Source organism: Urocitellus parryii, chromosome 14, assembly GCF_045843805.1.
Source record: "Urocitellus parryii isolate mUroPar1 chromosome 14, mUroPar1.hap1, whole genome shotgun sequence".
NCBI classification, from domain to species: Eukaryota; Metazoa; Chordata; class Mammalia; order Rodentia; family Sciuridae; genus Urocitellus; species Urocitellus parryii.
Window position 1 is genome coordinate 43294014 of NC_135544.1, and position 16486 is coordinate 43310499.

Consider the following 16486-nt stretch of genomic DNA (forward strand, 5'->3'; position numbering starts at 1 on the left):
TAACATATAAATTTTGTGAGACACACACAATCCATGATCTTGGTTATGTGAACTTACAATGAAATCATAGAATTTGAAGCTATGTCTGTATTCTCAGTAACAAAAAGTATATAAGAATTATTTTAACCATAACTTTCATTTGACTAGGTGGTTTCTCTAAAGGGCACACTATTGGGAATGTTTCCTGTTGTAGAGGGACCATGACTTATTGGTTTAATAAGAAGTGGTACCACTGATTCTACCACTGGGATACAACCTCAATGATTGGAAATGACAATTTAATAGTTTTAAAACAGCTCCCTTTCATAATTTTAGAGAATTTCCTTTAGTGGTATCAGAAGTTCTTTAAGTCATTCATATTTTCTCATGAGATCTGAATAAATATGAGTTTGCTACATCACTTAAAGCATCCTCAATAATTTTGTTGGTAGTAGTAGGCCAAAATATATCTAACGTAGCAAGTGGCAGCTGTATCCTACTTAAAACAAGTAGACCAAATCATATTTACTATTGAATTCTGATTTATATTAGATTTATCCTGGGTCAGCAGGGCTTAAAATTTCAAGGAGTCCTTTGAAAATAAAAATTACAAAAAGAGAATGTTACTTACAAGAAAGGTATCTTTTTTTAGGTTTATGTGTTTTTTTTGTGTGTATCTAAGTTTGCATAATTTTAAAAAATGGAAGAACTTTTAAGCTTACTCATTGAGTTTCCAGGACCCTATGCTCTAATCTTTTTTTCTGAGACAGTTTTTCTTTTTAAAAACTCTCTTGCTTACTTCAGCTGTAGCCCTAGCTATGGCATCTTTATTGGCATTGAGAGCCTTAGTTTCCATCCCATAGGCTGTGGGCTCATACTTACCACCTTATACTGACCTTCCTGGACCTTGTGAACTTCTCTGAACACTGTACTCCATCTGCAGCCCTCCTGAAACATGGAAAATCAGTTATTGTGAATTTATTTTTATTTTTGGTCTGCTCTTTGCTTTAATGAATTTAATTTTTTTTCAAACTTTTTGAATAAACTTATAGTACAATCAAATAGTACTTTGCTTATATTTTGTTTTCTTCAATCAGAATACATCTTTTAAAATGCATTTTTTTCTCATATGTAGGATCACATGTAGCACTATTTTAATCCTATATTCTTTATTAACTTTTAAAAACAGATGAGTTTTAGAAAAAACTTGAAATAAAATTGCTATTTGCCCTATTAGTTGAAAGAGTTCTTGAACAGTAGGAACATCATAGTGGAGAAATCATATTCTAATAGAGCATCTAGGACTTCTCTTTAAATCAGGGCCATGTAGGCATGTTTGATTTGAATGGCCTGTTTTTTTTTTTTTAAAGAAGTCACGAATAAACTGTTCTTGCTTTATGTTTAAATCTGTTAATATGGAATCCAATATTGAAAATAAAGAGGAAGATCTGCAGTTAAAGTACTGAATTTGAAGTGACTCATAAGACACGTTATCATTGCTCCAGCTATTCTGTCTGCCTGGGATGTCTGGTTTATTTCCACTTTCTTCTGAGATGCAATTCCATCAGTGCAGTCATTACGGAACCCTTCAGACCTTTGTGACTTTCAGAATTCTTCTTTGTGAGTAATGACCACATTAGATCATAATCACTCATTTCTTCTCTTCTTCTTGCTCCTCTCTCTTTTTCCTCCTTTTTTGTCAACCTTTCTCATTATACTATGCTATTCTTAAAGTCAAAGATGGTTATTGTTTGAAACAGCACCTAGCATAGCATCAGTGATTTAGTAGGCACTTAAAAATGTTGGCTGAGTTAAGAAGAGGAAGTTTAGGATTGTAAGGAAACATTGGGGATGTGTTGGAATATTCTTCATATTAAAATACAGTTTTCTTTTTGTCATTATCACTGTTAAATAGTTTTAGAAGGCCATATGAAGAATTCAATAGCAGTACCTAATAAATATCCTTCAGATTCAGAGCACTGGTCTGGTACGGGGGAGAGAAGACAGTTTCAGGAAATTCACGAGTTGGAAATGTAGGCTTAAAATGCCAGAAAAAAAAAAAAAAAACAGTTACAAAATGCAAAGGAACTTAAAAATATGTAAGGAAGTATTGTGCAAGCCATTTACATATATATTGAGAAGCTATAATAGCAGTGATTGGACCCACTGTTACAGAAGGAGCAGAAAATAATGAAAAGTAAAAATAGAGATATTTCAGTTTTTGTTACAACATAAAATGGAGTGCCACTTCGCATAGATAAATAAAGTGCTTATGGGCATTCATTCTCTGCCTTCTATTTTGAAAACTGAAAATAGCAAATCATAAAAATATAACTCAAGGCAAGTAGAACATAAACCTGGACTACCCTTCTAGCTTGGAAATATCTGGAACTAATGAATGATTAAGATGAAAAGCAGACATCCAATTGCATATGGTTCTATAAATTTCTGGCCTAATTTCCATGATTGATTGTATCAGATTTTTCATATCTAATGCATGAAAACATATTTAAAATAGCTTCCTCCTGACAAAGTATGAGTTCAAAATCTTACTTTATTCCCTGAACTGTTTTATGAACGATCAACTAGATATGTGACAAAAAAATGCCCACATGTTTCATTACATATGCAATATACATAAATATGTGCATACATACACCTGCATTTGCTTGCACATCCTGTGTCAATTTACACATTCTAAGAAGTGTGTCTGTTAGGCAATTCATCATTGTATAAGCAGCATAGAGTAAACATACACAAAACTAAATAGTAGAGCCTAACACACACCATGGGCTCCATGGTATAAATATATGTTATAGACTATTGTACCTAGGACTACGACAGAGAAAACAATAAGAGAACAAATCAAGCACAAGAGAAAATGATGCAATTTGGGCTGTGGTTGTGCCTTGGTGGTAAAGTGCTTGCCTAGCATGTTGTGAGGCCCTGGGTTTGATTCTCAGCACAACATATAAATAAATAAAACAAAGGTCCATTGACAACTAAAAAAAAATTTAAAAAAAGGAAGAAAAAGAAAATGATGTAATCAAGAGACTTGGTAAACATTAGATGTATGCAGCTGCTGCTGGCATTATATGTCATAGTGCTGATCTTAAATTCTTTTTATCCATAGAAAGAATGGACTCTAAAATAATGATAAAAAGTATAGTAAATACATAAACCAGTAATGTAGTCACTTATTATTACATTCAGGTCTTATTACTGAACCTAGTTGTGAATGCTTTATTTTTTATATGAAAGGCATCGTGATTTATTACATCATCATCACCATGAAACCTCTGAGCAATCTATTGCATCTGACAGTACAATGGCTTAATTGTCAATAGGCAATACCAGGTTTTCAGTGTAATTAAAATTTTTTAGAACCACCATTTTGTATGTATTTTGACCAAAATATCATTATGTGATGTATGACTATATATATACATATATATTCTATTTTAAAAAACTTTATTTTGAATTATAACCATTTTTTTTTTAAAAAAATGCATTTCTTTATATAACTTGAGTATAATATATAGTAATTGGGATAAATTGGGGGAAATTAATTTGAAATTTCCTAATTATTTTTGAAAGTATGATTAATATATTTATGTATAATAATTTGAATGGTAGAAACTAATATTAGGAATCTTAATTCAATAAAGAGGAGAAGAATGGTTGTCTTTGTGTAAACATCAGAAGATACATCTTTGTAGGACCTGAGTGTCTCTCTATTGGGTATGAGAGATTACATTTGAATTTTTTACTTCTAAATTGTCCAACTACAGAGCAGAGACTGACATTACATTAACAAAGTTCATAACAACTGCTCAGTGAAGACGTTCTGATTATAACCTTTGGTTATGACATGGGTGATGAGGGCTGGATTTGCAAACCCAGCATAGATGGGCCCCTTTCTTTGTTTGCTCTTACTGTCCATCTCTTGGTGCCTCTCTTCACTGACTGCTGTTTTGATTCCAGACTGGCTTACCCAGACTTTGCTGCCTGGAGACTCACCACAGGCAACTGACTTCTGCTGTATTTCCCATTAGTTTTTTCCTCTTATTTTCTACAACTCAGTAAAGTTCTCCTTATTCAGTATCTTCTTATCTCTATGCAGCATCCTCAAGTTCCTTCCTACAGCACCTCAGTCTCTTCTATTGATTTTTTCAGTTATGTGTAGGGGAGATCCTCTGTTTTCTTCTTTTTTCTTAATTTACCTTGAAATCTTTCTATTTATCTCTTTCTTGTTCCATATGCAGGAGGATAGAAATAGATCAGATCATGAGAAGGATGCTCAGTAAGGCAGAGTGGCCTTTATCTTCAATAATAATAAGGCCATAAATTTTAATGCAAAATTAGATGTAACCAAAATATAGTATCATTAACTTCCAAAACATTCTTCACTGCTTAGAGTTTGCTTTAGAATTGTCACTCCTGCCTACTCGTTTTCCTCAAATTACTATATTGTTTTCTCAAGTACTCAAGTGATTAAGAGAGAATATGAACTTTTATAGTTTGGATAATGAGCCCATTATCATATTAGCTACATTTTTATAAATATTAATATTTAAGCTTAAAATAAAGTCTGGTGAAGTCATTGATAACTAGCCTGAAAACCTAAGCACCTTTTATACTATTTTTCCCATTGGTGATAAGCTTTAGATGTATGCTTTCAAAATACTCTTGGAAGCCAGCCTGCTTTCCTCCTGGGGAATTCTGTATTATCTTCAATTTAAAATAATAAACCAAATGTCTCATGATATTTAATATAGTGCTAAAAACTGCATATCTCTTTATTTGTGTATGTCCTATATATTGAGCATTTCACTGGATCATATGTCAAATAATCCCACTTTTTCCAGCTTATCAATTTAATAAGTGAGGATTTATTCATAATAAAAATGTTTTAACTGAGAAACTTAAGGAGTTGGGTGCCATGGTCTGTCAGATCATCTGTTCCCAGTATAGTTGAGAAAATTACTCTGAAGTTCTTCCCTTGATAGCATCTGTTTTTTTGTCCTTTGTTGTCTGTGAATTTTTCCTTTTATTGGCCTCTTCCTCTCACACCATATAATGTTCTTTTGAAATCACGAAGCCTTGGAATTGACTTGATTTTTCAGCTATAAGTCAGGGGCCCCTGTATTATCTTTCAGTTTTCTAAACCAGTAAATAGAATAATCCAAACTTTGAAGACACTATCTTTGGCTCATCTCCACATTCTGCAACATGATGTGCTTTCTGAAGTGTTTTCAGTTTTCGGATGATTGATTGTCTTCTTTGTCAGGTTTTCTCATAAAAAGACAAACATATAAAATTGATAGAGACCAGTGGTTTAAATCTGGGGCTCCAAGCTAAATTGCCTGGGTTCTAAGATAAGCTGTACGACTTTCTAGCTACGTAATGTTGGCAAAATGTAGTTATTCATGTGTGTTTTAGTTTTCTCATTAGTAAAAGTGGAATGAGACTAGAGAACTGTAGTGAGGATTTAATTACAATACAAATAAAATGCTTAGATAAATGCCTTTCCCATTGAACTTCCTCAATAAATGTTAGCTCTCATCATTACCTCTCCTTGGAAATCAGTATCTAAATGGCATGGAAAGAAATATTTGTTGAATAGATAAATCGAGTGATGTATTACCTCACCATACCTTCAGCACCTGGTGCTTTCCTAGAGATTTCTCTTTGAGTTAGTTAAAGAAATTAGACATTTAAAAACTGTTTTGAAGCTTGTAAAATTCAAGTTGATTTATTCTGACATTTTATGTGGGACAAATCAATTAGACAATATCCCTTATTTATGTTTATAATAGTGAAAGAGTATTTTCCACAAAAACATGATTCTAGACATAAACATGAAAAAAATGAGTAGGCTTTTAAATTGAATTTCAACAATTTATAAACTACCCTGTGATTATTAAACATACTACTGTTTAACAGTATTTGTCCCTGTTAAAGGAAATAAAATGAGCAGTACATTGGACTTCCAAAGACTACAATAGTATATTTGTGGATCTATCTACATGTACACACACAAAAAAAAAACCTAAAAGTATTTTTGACAAATTAAATCTAGTCTTCTTAATCACTCGAGGTTGAAAAAATGCTCCCTGTGTCCATTTGTTTCTTCACTAAATTATTCAAATCAAATCAAATGATCCTGTGGTTACTAACTAGAGTAAATATGATCCTATAGGACCTTCTCACTGTATAGATCCTTTATTACAGACAATAGGGTTTCATATTCCTTAGCCTGAATTCTTGCACAATGAAATAGTAATTACTTTTTATTTCATACTTTCCTCTTAATAATAGTGGAGAATACTATACTCCAATTTGATGATTTATTACAATTTTCCAAAAGTGTTTTAACAGGTAGATGAAGTTTGACTCAAGATAATTATACAGAATCGTATAGCTCTTGGAGTAAGAAGTCCCTGCTTTCAAATCTTATCTCATAATTAGAAATTGCCAATGGCAGTTGGTGAAAGAAAAGCATTGTAAAAACTCAAATCAGTTTTTACAAATGTATTACACTCCTGAAATCCCCACCTAATTTGGAATCTTGTAAAATTTTAAGTTTCAGTAATGGGAATGTTATTTTGTATAACTATTTCTGGGATTACTGAATGTCCATTTTATTTCTTTGTAACCTAACTTTACCAGTTTTAATCAAGAAAGACATAGAAAAATGTACAAAATGTCAAGATAGAGTTTACATAGAGAAGGACAGGCGTATTACTTAGGGGTATTCAAGTTGATCCATCAAGAATAAAAAAATAAAGCAAAATGAAATATCATATGGGGACATTTGAGTTGGGAATGTCCAATAGATTTTTAGAAATATACTAGAATTTAATATTCCAATTTCTTCAAAATTATTTAGGACTTGCAAGTACACTAGGTGTATAATTCTTGATGAAAAGTCCATTTCTGTGACTTATGTATTAAGAAATACATAGGATATATTTGGCTTATACTTTATTCCGTTATGGAATCCTGACGAAAGAAGACTCCTGCATATTTTAAAACCATTTCCATTTCCAAAATGCATACATTTTGAACAGTTTTCAAAAGAAATATGTAAACTGCTATTCTCCCACTGAGTAGTGAAATTAATGATTGGTGGGCTACATTTCAACAGACCATTTACCTTCCATAGACATAAATATTAGCTGTCTGACAGGTTACTATTAACCAGTCCCCAGGAAACTAATTGCTGAAAAGGCTTACAGGTGCTTTTATAACTAGCATCTTAAAAATGCAAAAAACACTGACAGTCAGAGTCCATGAACCCTTGACAGCCTGGTAAGAGATTCAACATTTTCCTGCTCTTGAGAGATGGATTGTAGAACCAGAGTCCCTGACAGATCAGTTTACCTCTTAGCACACTACAAAGAGAGAGGGTTGTAAGCTGTCAAACACTTCAGAAAGTAAGAAAAAAGATGGTATAGCCTTGAGGTGTAGTTGAAAAGAGTTGTGTCTATTGGATTCTGTGGAATACTAAGTTATGTTTTAATATCTTAGAATACAGTTGCTATTGACTTCTGATTTTTTAAAAATGATATTTCATCTGAAATGTTCTATTTTTTGTCCAGGAAATATTAAAATGGTGCAATATGTCTAGTTCTCTACAATATCAAAGCAAATAGTCATTTTGGATTGGATAAAATACACGTTTTTCAAAATTGTTTTCCAATTTTTATTTCCCTGTGAAATCCCAGGGGATGTGGGTTATGTGTTTCTCTATGTTGTGTGGTTGCCTGTGTTGAATAGCAATTTGCTTTCTCCTTAGAGTTCATTGCCTTCCGTAAGATTGTATTGAAACCAAATAAAATTTCATAAGTCAGCTTCCAAAATTCATTGCTTTTACTCTTTCCCTTTCATTGGTTTTGCTAATGATACCAATTATTGGTTGAAACAAAATCAGCAAAAAATTTAGTCTTCCTTTCATTCCCCTCAATGCTGTGAATCCTGTGAGTGGAGATTTCCCTGACCCATATAAACTCTTATTCTTTAGCCTGCATATATCTTCTCAGGGTGATACAAACTGTATCCATTGACATTTGTTTGGATTTTTCTTGAATCTCTGATAACTTCCTTCTGGGTACTTTTGTAGTACATTGTGTTCTGTAAGTTTCCAAAAAATAAAATCATGTTCTGCAGGCCCTCAAAAACCACACTCTATTAACTCTATTATTAACCATTTCTTGTGGTTTTCAACTATGGTCTGAAATATTATATTTTTAGCTTATGAAAATTTTCTGTTTACCATGTAATTTCTAGGAAATAAACCAAATTTTACATAGAAAGAGGATGTATGGTTATTTCACATTTAGAATTTGTGTTCCCAATATTCCTCATTTAGTCTCATTATTTTCTTGAATTCAGAGTTTTTACATCTTTTTCCTTCATATATATACGTGCACATATTCATGCACACACACACACATACACTCAAAGCAATAAAACACTTAAATTTCAAAGTAAATGTTAATTACATAATTTTAAATTATATATTTGTAATTATAAAACCCACATATATATTGAAATCATTTACTGGTTGTATTGTTATTTGTCATTAATGATACAAAAATGAACAAGTTCAGGAGAAAACAAGAATGTCATCAAAATACAATATGCAGTTATTGCCCATTCCCGCATAAAGTATTAGGTAGTTCTTGTTTAGACATCTCTGAATAGTTGGGTTATTTCCACATTTAGAAATTTGAAGAAAATGAGATTTGGATGATTTAGCCCAAATCTTAGAAAATTATTTTCCACATAAGTCTTCAAATAAAATTCCAATATTCTTCACAGGTCTAGTTTTTGTAGAATAAATGAGTACTTTTTCTTATAAACTATTAGATGAACTATAAAATCAGATATGATATTTTCATGTAATATATCATAACTCTTATCCCAAGACTTTGTTTATCTTCAGATCTATGTTTGAGATTTTATTGTAATTGTTGTCTTTGTCATGATGATTTTTTTATTCTTTTATTTATATTCGGTGCTGGGGATCCAACCCAGTGCCTCACACATGCAAGGTAAATGCTTTACCACTGACCTACCGCCCCACTCCTTGTTTGAGATTTTTTTTCTGGATCAAAGTTACTGAATACTACACATTGTCCACGTGAGTGGTGATCAGATAATTTGCTGAATAAGAACATCTAGTATAAAGGACATATATTCATGTACTGGCACTTTTCACAAGGCAAGGATTAACTAAAATGTAGGTTTGGCCAAAAATGAAAAAAAAAAATGAAAACAAATCAAAAGTTGTTTTCAACTGAAGGATGCAGATAAACTAATATAAAGAATACAAAAATCTGAAACATAAAAGTGGGAAAAAATATATACCAAATAATTTTATTTTATTTAATAGTTATAAATCAAAAAAACATGCCACCAAGAAAATAATAGGAATACACTATTATTGGCACTATAAAGGCCACATCTAAATCCTTCCCCGAGTTTTGTTTTCCCATTGTAATTTTGCAAAGTGTTCTCTTAAGAAAGTAATGTAGCATGATTATTGGATGAACATTGTCCATATTTATATTTGATTTTAAAAATTGTCCTCACATTTAAAATCTTATAAGTACAAATAGAGTTAGCATTTATTGAACATTTGTCATGTTGCAGGAAGCAGAATTGTGTAATGGAATTGGAGTGTCATGATTTCATCCTATCTCCAACCCTATCCTTCCTCTTCTATTAATGGGAATATTGGACAGTTCTTAGGGCAGAACTGTCCAACAGAACTTTCAGTGATGGTGGCAGGTTCTGTATTCAGTGCTGTCTAATATGAAAATTACTAGGCACATGTGGCTCCTGAGCAATTGAAACATGGCTAGTGGTACCGAGGACATGATTTTACCTTTGGCAATTTTATTTTAAGTAGACATTCAGTACTACTGTTTTGGTCAGCACATATTTGGAAGGTTGGTATTTAAGGGTCAAATGAAATAATATATTAAAAAATCAAGCCCAGCGCAGAAAAGAAAACATTTCTTTTCCTCACCAATCACTACATTCATTGCTGAATTCCCTATAACAGATGAAAAACATACAAATTTATTTACCTTAAGTTTTATATGACATGAGAGCCTTTAGAAATAAAGACCCTAAAGTAACAATAAATGTGAATTTTTATGCTAGATCTGATGAAGAAGAGGATAGTTGTGGAGAAGTATAATCGGTCTAATCTGGTATGATCTAATGGTAATAAACCAGGGTGAGGGAACCTAGCAAGACTTACATATTTTTTCATATTCTCCTCTGACTTCAGAGATAAATATGTGTATGGATCTGCACTCCCTGGTGCTTTAACATCTTCTTCAATCGCTGGAGTGCTCTACTTCCATAATATGTCACAGATAAGGGTGTTGCTTTCCTCCAGGTATGGGTATGGGACATCAGCAGGGCTCCTCTTTAATGAAGATCTTCTGTTTCAGGAGGAAAAGGAAGGAAAGTTGAGAAAGACCTTCTTGCTTCTGCTGTTTTCTTCAACACCATTGTGTCATGTTAACTCATTAACAGTTTACTGGCTAATTAACTCTTCCTTACTTCTGATTTGTAGGAGTGAAATTTTAATCTAATTGGGCTCATCAAACAGATAATAAACAACATAAAAATATTTTGATGACCTTTAAAATTTTACATTTTACATGCATGTTATGAAAATTATGTTTCATTAAATACTCTTTTCATTTCTTCCATTAAGATTTATAATCTAAATTCTGGTTCAAATATTAGACAACACACATACATTTGATTTTAATATGTATTTTGTTTCTTTTACACTATTTCTAGGAAATGGAGTTTATTTGAACTATGTGAAAACTGTAATATTCTTAAGCTGTTGTTGTAACTCTGACCCATCCACATTCTGAAAGAAAATCACCTGAGAGTTGGTTCAGACCTTAGAAACCCTGTAAGGTTATTTACTTGCTACAAAATAGAAGAGTAGTCTGGTAAGGAGAGTGATCTCCTGTGTGTGATTACAAATCCTGACAAAGTTCCACAGTCCCTATGAATGAAAGCAAAGGGTGAGTGACAGAGTGCTGGTGACATGCTGGTGATGATTCCCTCTGCACTTCTTAGAAATGTGTATGGATGTGCACTGCTTGGTGCTAGAACATCTTCTTCAATCACTGAAGTGCTCTACTTACATAATCGTGTTTACAACCACAACAGAGACTATTAGAAATAGTGCAGTAGGGACATGGTGAGTTCCTATTGCCCCAAACTGCATTTTCACCCATCTTATTTCATGATACAATTAAAATATGTAATAAGCCACAACTGAGTAAGCTTACATATTTTTGTCTTTACTTCTTTATTTATTCTTTACTTTTTAAAATTTTATATTTGTTCTTTTTAGATATACATGATAGTGAAGTGTATTTTAACATATTATACATACATGGAGTGTAACTTATTCTAATTAGATTCCCATTCTTGTGGTTGTACATGATGTTGAGTTACACTGGTATATTCCTACATGAACGTAAGAAAGTAATGTCTGATTTATTCTACTGTCTTTCCTATTTCTACCCCTACTCCCACCCTTCATTCCCCTTTGTCTAATCCACTGAACTTCTTTTCCTCCCCCCTACCCTGTTGTGTGTTTGCATATCAGAGAGAACATGCATTCTTTGGTTTTGGGGGATTGTCTTATTTCACTTATCATGATATTCTCTAGATCTATCTATTTACAGGCAAAAATCACAAAGTATTCTTTTTTATAGTTGCTGACTAAGATTCTGTTGTGTATATATACCTCATTTTCTTTATCCATTCATCTGTTGAAGGACACCTAGGTTGGTTCCATATCTTACCTATAATGAATTGAACTTTCTATAAACATATATTATTCTGTGTATCCTTCTGAGCCAATTATCTCCACCTTACGATATCTATGTTAATATCAGAATGTAAAGTGCTATAAGAATAAAGTTATTTTTACACTTAATTATACAGCATCAGAAATATTTGTCATTTTAAAACAAAATAATTGAAGAACAGAAAGGATACTTTTAGATTATTAAGTATAAAAAGTATACATTGATTTGTACATAGGGCTTATCACAAACTCCTTCATGAATCTTTTCAGGGAAGTAGAATTGATGTGATTCCAAGAAAGTAGATGAATTGTAGACTTTTCTGGATTTAATGAAATATCAGTTACCCAAACTAAGATTTTTGTTTTATAATTTTTCAATAATAGCTTTTGCACTAAAGTAACATTTCCTGAAGGTGTTTTTCAGTTCCCTAACATTTATTAACATTGAGTAATAAAATTTTAAAAGAGCAATATTAAGCAGGTTTTATTATTGTGCGATTAAAAAAAAAAAACTTCACTGTGTAAAACTGCTTGGTAAATATCTAAGACAAACATCTGTGACATGTCTCAGATGGTGCCAGGAAAACCCTCTCCCCACTTCTATTTTTTTTTCTTGTGATCAATCTGTGGGGTCATTCAAAGTTTAGAAATCTTTGTATGATGTTGGTCAAGAAAAATCTTTAAAATCGTTTTTCAAAATTCATTTTGTTGAATTTTTTGAGTATCATTTAAACAAAAAAATCTATAAATTACCTTAGATTTTTATATGCTTCACCTTCTAACTTCCAGTCTGCCTAAGTCATGACATCACTTTGGACTTAGGCCAGGTCATAACTTGGGAAATCAGTGTACAAAACATTGTAAAGCTGGTTTTATATAACAGCAAACTAAATTTATAATTTTGTATTTCCCACCACTTTCTTCCTCTATCATTATTTGCTCCATTATTTATTTCATAAATGGTTAAAACAGAACTTGGGCAAAATCACAAAGAGATTTTGAAGGAATGGTTCTGAAAATCTTGGTTTTGCTACTGCTCTGCCTGGCATCTGGCGTTGACACAAACTAAAGGTCCTACATTAACTTTGAGAATCACATAGTAGGTCACAGTATCACGATAACTTTTAAAAATCAGTGACATCTTTTAGGAGAGACTAGTGTTTGGCTCAAGTCCAGTTCAACTAATTATATTCTCCTTTCCTGAATCTTGCCCTTTAATTTTCATTCTTGAATTGTGGAAGAGTCATAACAGTTGTGATCATTTAAATCTGTGCTTAAATTTTAAGTTCTTTAAATGTATCAGATGGGAAACTCTGGGTACTATAAATGCTCAAAATGGTATCCAGCATGATTAGCATGCTTTAGGACACATTTCTAAGAGTTTCTTTTAAAGGGAATAGAGAAATTATGCAGACATCAGTGAGTTATGATATCTAATTTCTCAGATTCCTTGCTTTATGATTTTACTTTTAAGTAAATCCCACATTTTATATTCTTTAGAATTAAAATAAAACTTTTATGTTTGAGTGTTTCTCTCTTCCAAGTTGCTGTTGCTTTCTCCTCTTCTCAGATGGCTGAACTACAAAAAGGGAATTAAAGCAATGAACAATTAACAACATTCACCCTGGAAGCATCTCTTCATGGTGCAGAAAGTAAAATTTACATTTGTGTATACATGTGCAGAAGTTTCTGATGTTATTAAAACATAGATTGAAGGTGACTTAGAAGAAAATCTACTCACCCCATGTTTTTTTATGGATTGAAATTGGCACCAGGAAATAGAATCACTACATTTATACTCTGATTCCTATTAACTGTATCTCCATAACTGAACTAATAAGGTGATTATTGACTCTTGAAATGTGCATAAACTATAATGTAAATATAAATTAAAATGCAAAATTTTGAAGATGACAGCATTAAAATAATTTAAAATTTCAAGTCTTATGGACAATCACATGCTACAATAAATATTTTGATATACTAAGTAAAATATATTATTAAATTTTATTTCACCAGTTGGGTATTGCATTTTACATGTGGCTACTAGAAAATTTTAGTCTGCATATGTGATTCTCATAATATTTATATTAAAGTTGCTTTACACAACGATATTTACTCTATTTCACGTGTTATATTTTCTTTCAAGCTTTTGTTGTCCATTGGGGAATATTCACCTTCTGCATTGTAAAATACTAAGTACAAAACAAAAATCTTGGGAAAAAATGAAAATATTACCAGGTTACCATATAACTTACTGCAAACACTTGGATGGATATTTTAACATGGGTATTTGGGTAAAATAATTTCAAGGCAAAACATTTATATATTGCTTTCATTTTATCCTCTCATCTTCACAATCACCAAACTTTAAGAACTCAGGGAAGATTGGAAAGCACAACATCATCACCTCTACTTTGCAATATGCTACTAATCTAACGCAAGTGTTCATGCAAAAATATTTTAGAGCTGCTATTCTGCAGGGTTTATATTTCTCAATCGTTGACTCCAATAAAAATGGTACTCTGTAATGTACCCTCAAAATCGTACCATTTTTGTCACAGAAAGATTGACTTATGGGAAAGATCAAAGAAATGTAGACATTTTCAATTTTCAAATAATCATATGTAGGGAGGATTTTTGAACAGGTCATGACAAGATTATACTAAAAATGAGCACTGAACAAATGTTCTATTTAAATAATGTATATCTTTTGCTTATTGCTTAAGTTTGTGGTAGCTGTGTCAGTACTTAAAACTGAAATAATATTTTAGTATGACATGGAGAAAATTATTTTCTTTTCCCCTAACCTTCTCAAGTGGACAAAGACTCTTTTTGTCCTGGTTGATGTCATACTCTGGTTTCTGCTTTAGCCTCTGTGTTTCCATAGAACCTAATATTGATCACCAAATAGGCACCTGACCCAAATTAGATGGTTTAAACTACTCCTCCTAAATTTAGGGTTAAGACCAGTAAAAATAAAATATATATTTATTCTCTTTTTAGAAGCAAGTATCCATTAATGTGTGTGTGTGTGTGAGAGAGAGATCACTTTGATGAACATATGGATAACTTTTTGGAAAATGCTTTTAAATTTAATAGAAAATTAAATTGTTGAGGTTGAATCGGAAGCTGATTTTATTGAAGTAAAAATTATCAAAATATCAAAAAAACTAAATCTATGATATAATTTTTATATGTGATATTTAACAGAGAATGAGTCAAATTCGGGGAGCTCGGTTTAGTAAATGAAAGTAAAACAGGTATTGTAGGGAAAGACAAGACTAAAAATGTGGAGACTAGAATCACATAGTTTTCTTTATTAATTCTGATGGAAAGTCCCAAGTTATGTCATTTTATTGGCTGTGTTAATCCAATGAGAGCTCCCTCTTCTTTTCTTCGGTGGAGTATCCTTATAACTCCTGGCTTGGAGCTGACCCATTCATGAATGGGTTACAGTTTATGTTCTTCCTTTACATAAACTGTTTGTAATTTAAAAGAGGAAATATAGAAACTGATTTCTGAGATGAGTTAAAACCCCAGTTCTAGTTCTTTCTCTGAAACCTGATATTCTCACTGGTTTCCACTTAATTTGGTGTTGGTTATCTGTTTCAGAATATTGCTAAGTATTCTAATTGTATTGTTAGTTGACCCCTTTCACAACTAAAAACTCTTATTTGAATTTTGATACTCCTTATCATTTGAATGCTACTGCTACTCTGTGACAGACAGACATTAAACATGTTAGGGAAAATATTGATAAAATTGGAAGTCACTAAGCCAAGGATCATACTATCTTTCCTGACATAAAGATTTAAAGTAAGGATATATATACAGTAGTGTCCAATAAAATTTCCCTGATAATAAAAAATGTTCTCTCTCATTACTATGCAATGCTGTAGCCATTAGTAATGTGTGGCTACTGAGCATTGGAAATGTGTCTGACATGACCTAGAAGCTGACTTTTTTAAAATTTAATTTTAATTAATTTGAATTTACCTTCAAATATTCATATTTGGAACAACAGAAACTATGAAACAATCCTTTTTGATTGATACAATCTATTGGATTCCAAAGTAGGAATGTTTCCTATTGATTCTCAAGTTGCTCAGTTTACTGAGCCATTAACACTCTATTTATTCACATTTGAGTTTTGAAAAAAAGGGACTTGTAATTGCATGGTAGGAGGCTTGCCTTATAGACTAGACAGAGCCTGGGCTTAGAATTCAGGTGAAGTTCAATTCAGCTGAAGCCTAGTCTGCTCACACATGCTAATTATATGTGAGTTGGTAACCTTAGAAAGTTATCTAACCTCCCTGAACCTTTGTTTTAACCATTTCTAGAATGGAGATAATGATCTCTCTTTCATGGTGTCATTAGAATAAAATTAACTAGATTTTAAAAAGATTAAATACATTTAAGGAGTTTTTCATGGTATTTAATATGATTGTTAATCAATAAATATTAGGTAGTATGATTTTTTTTTTACTTTGGGTAATTGTTAAAATACCCAAATTGATTAATTCACCTTAGTTCATGCTAGAGAAACAATTAACAATAAAACTATTTTAAGTGAAGATTGTGTTTTTATCTCAATATATTCAGAGCACATATTGAAAAACATGTTTTGATAAGAGGCTTTAG

General features: G+C 31.9%; 1 protein-coding gene across 5 annotated transcripts in view; it reads left to right on the forward strand.

Annotated features, from left to right (window-relative positions):
- The window catches only part of Spock3 (SPARC (osteonectin), cwcv and kazal like domains proteoglycan 3), a 412435-nt gene that overhangs the window by 67371 nt on the left and 328578 nt on the right, over positions 1-16486 (forward strand). Inside the window, exon 2 of one of the 5 annotated variants that reach the window (XM_077792628.1) lies at positions 14975-14988. The exons of the other annotated variants lie outside the window; for them this stretch is intronic. Within the exon in view, the coding sequence (XP_077648754.1) occupies positions 14975-14988 (14 nt within the window). The remainder of the gene's footprint in view (positions 1-14974; positions 14989-16486) is intronic. 5 annotated transcript variants of the gene reach the window in all.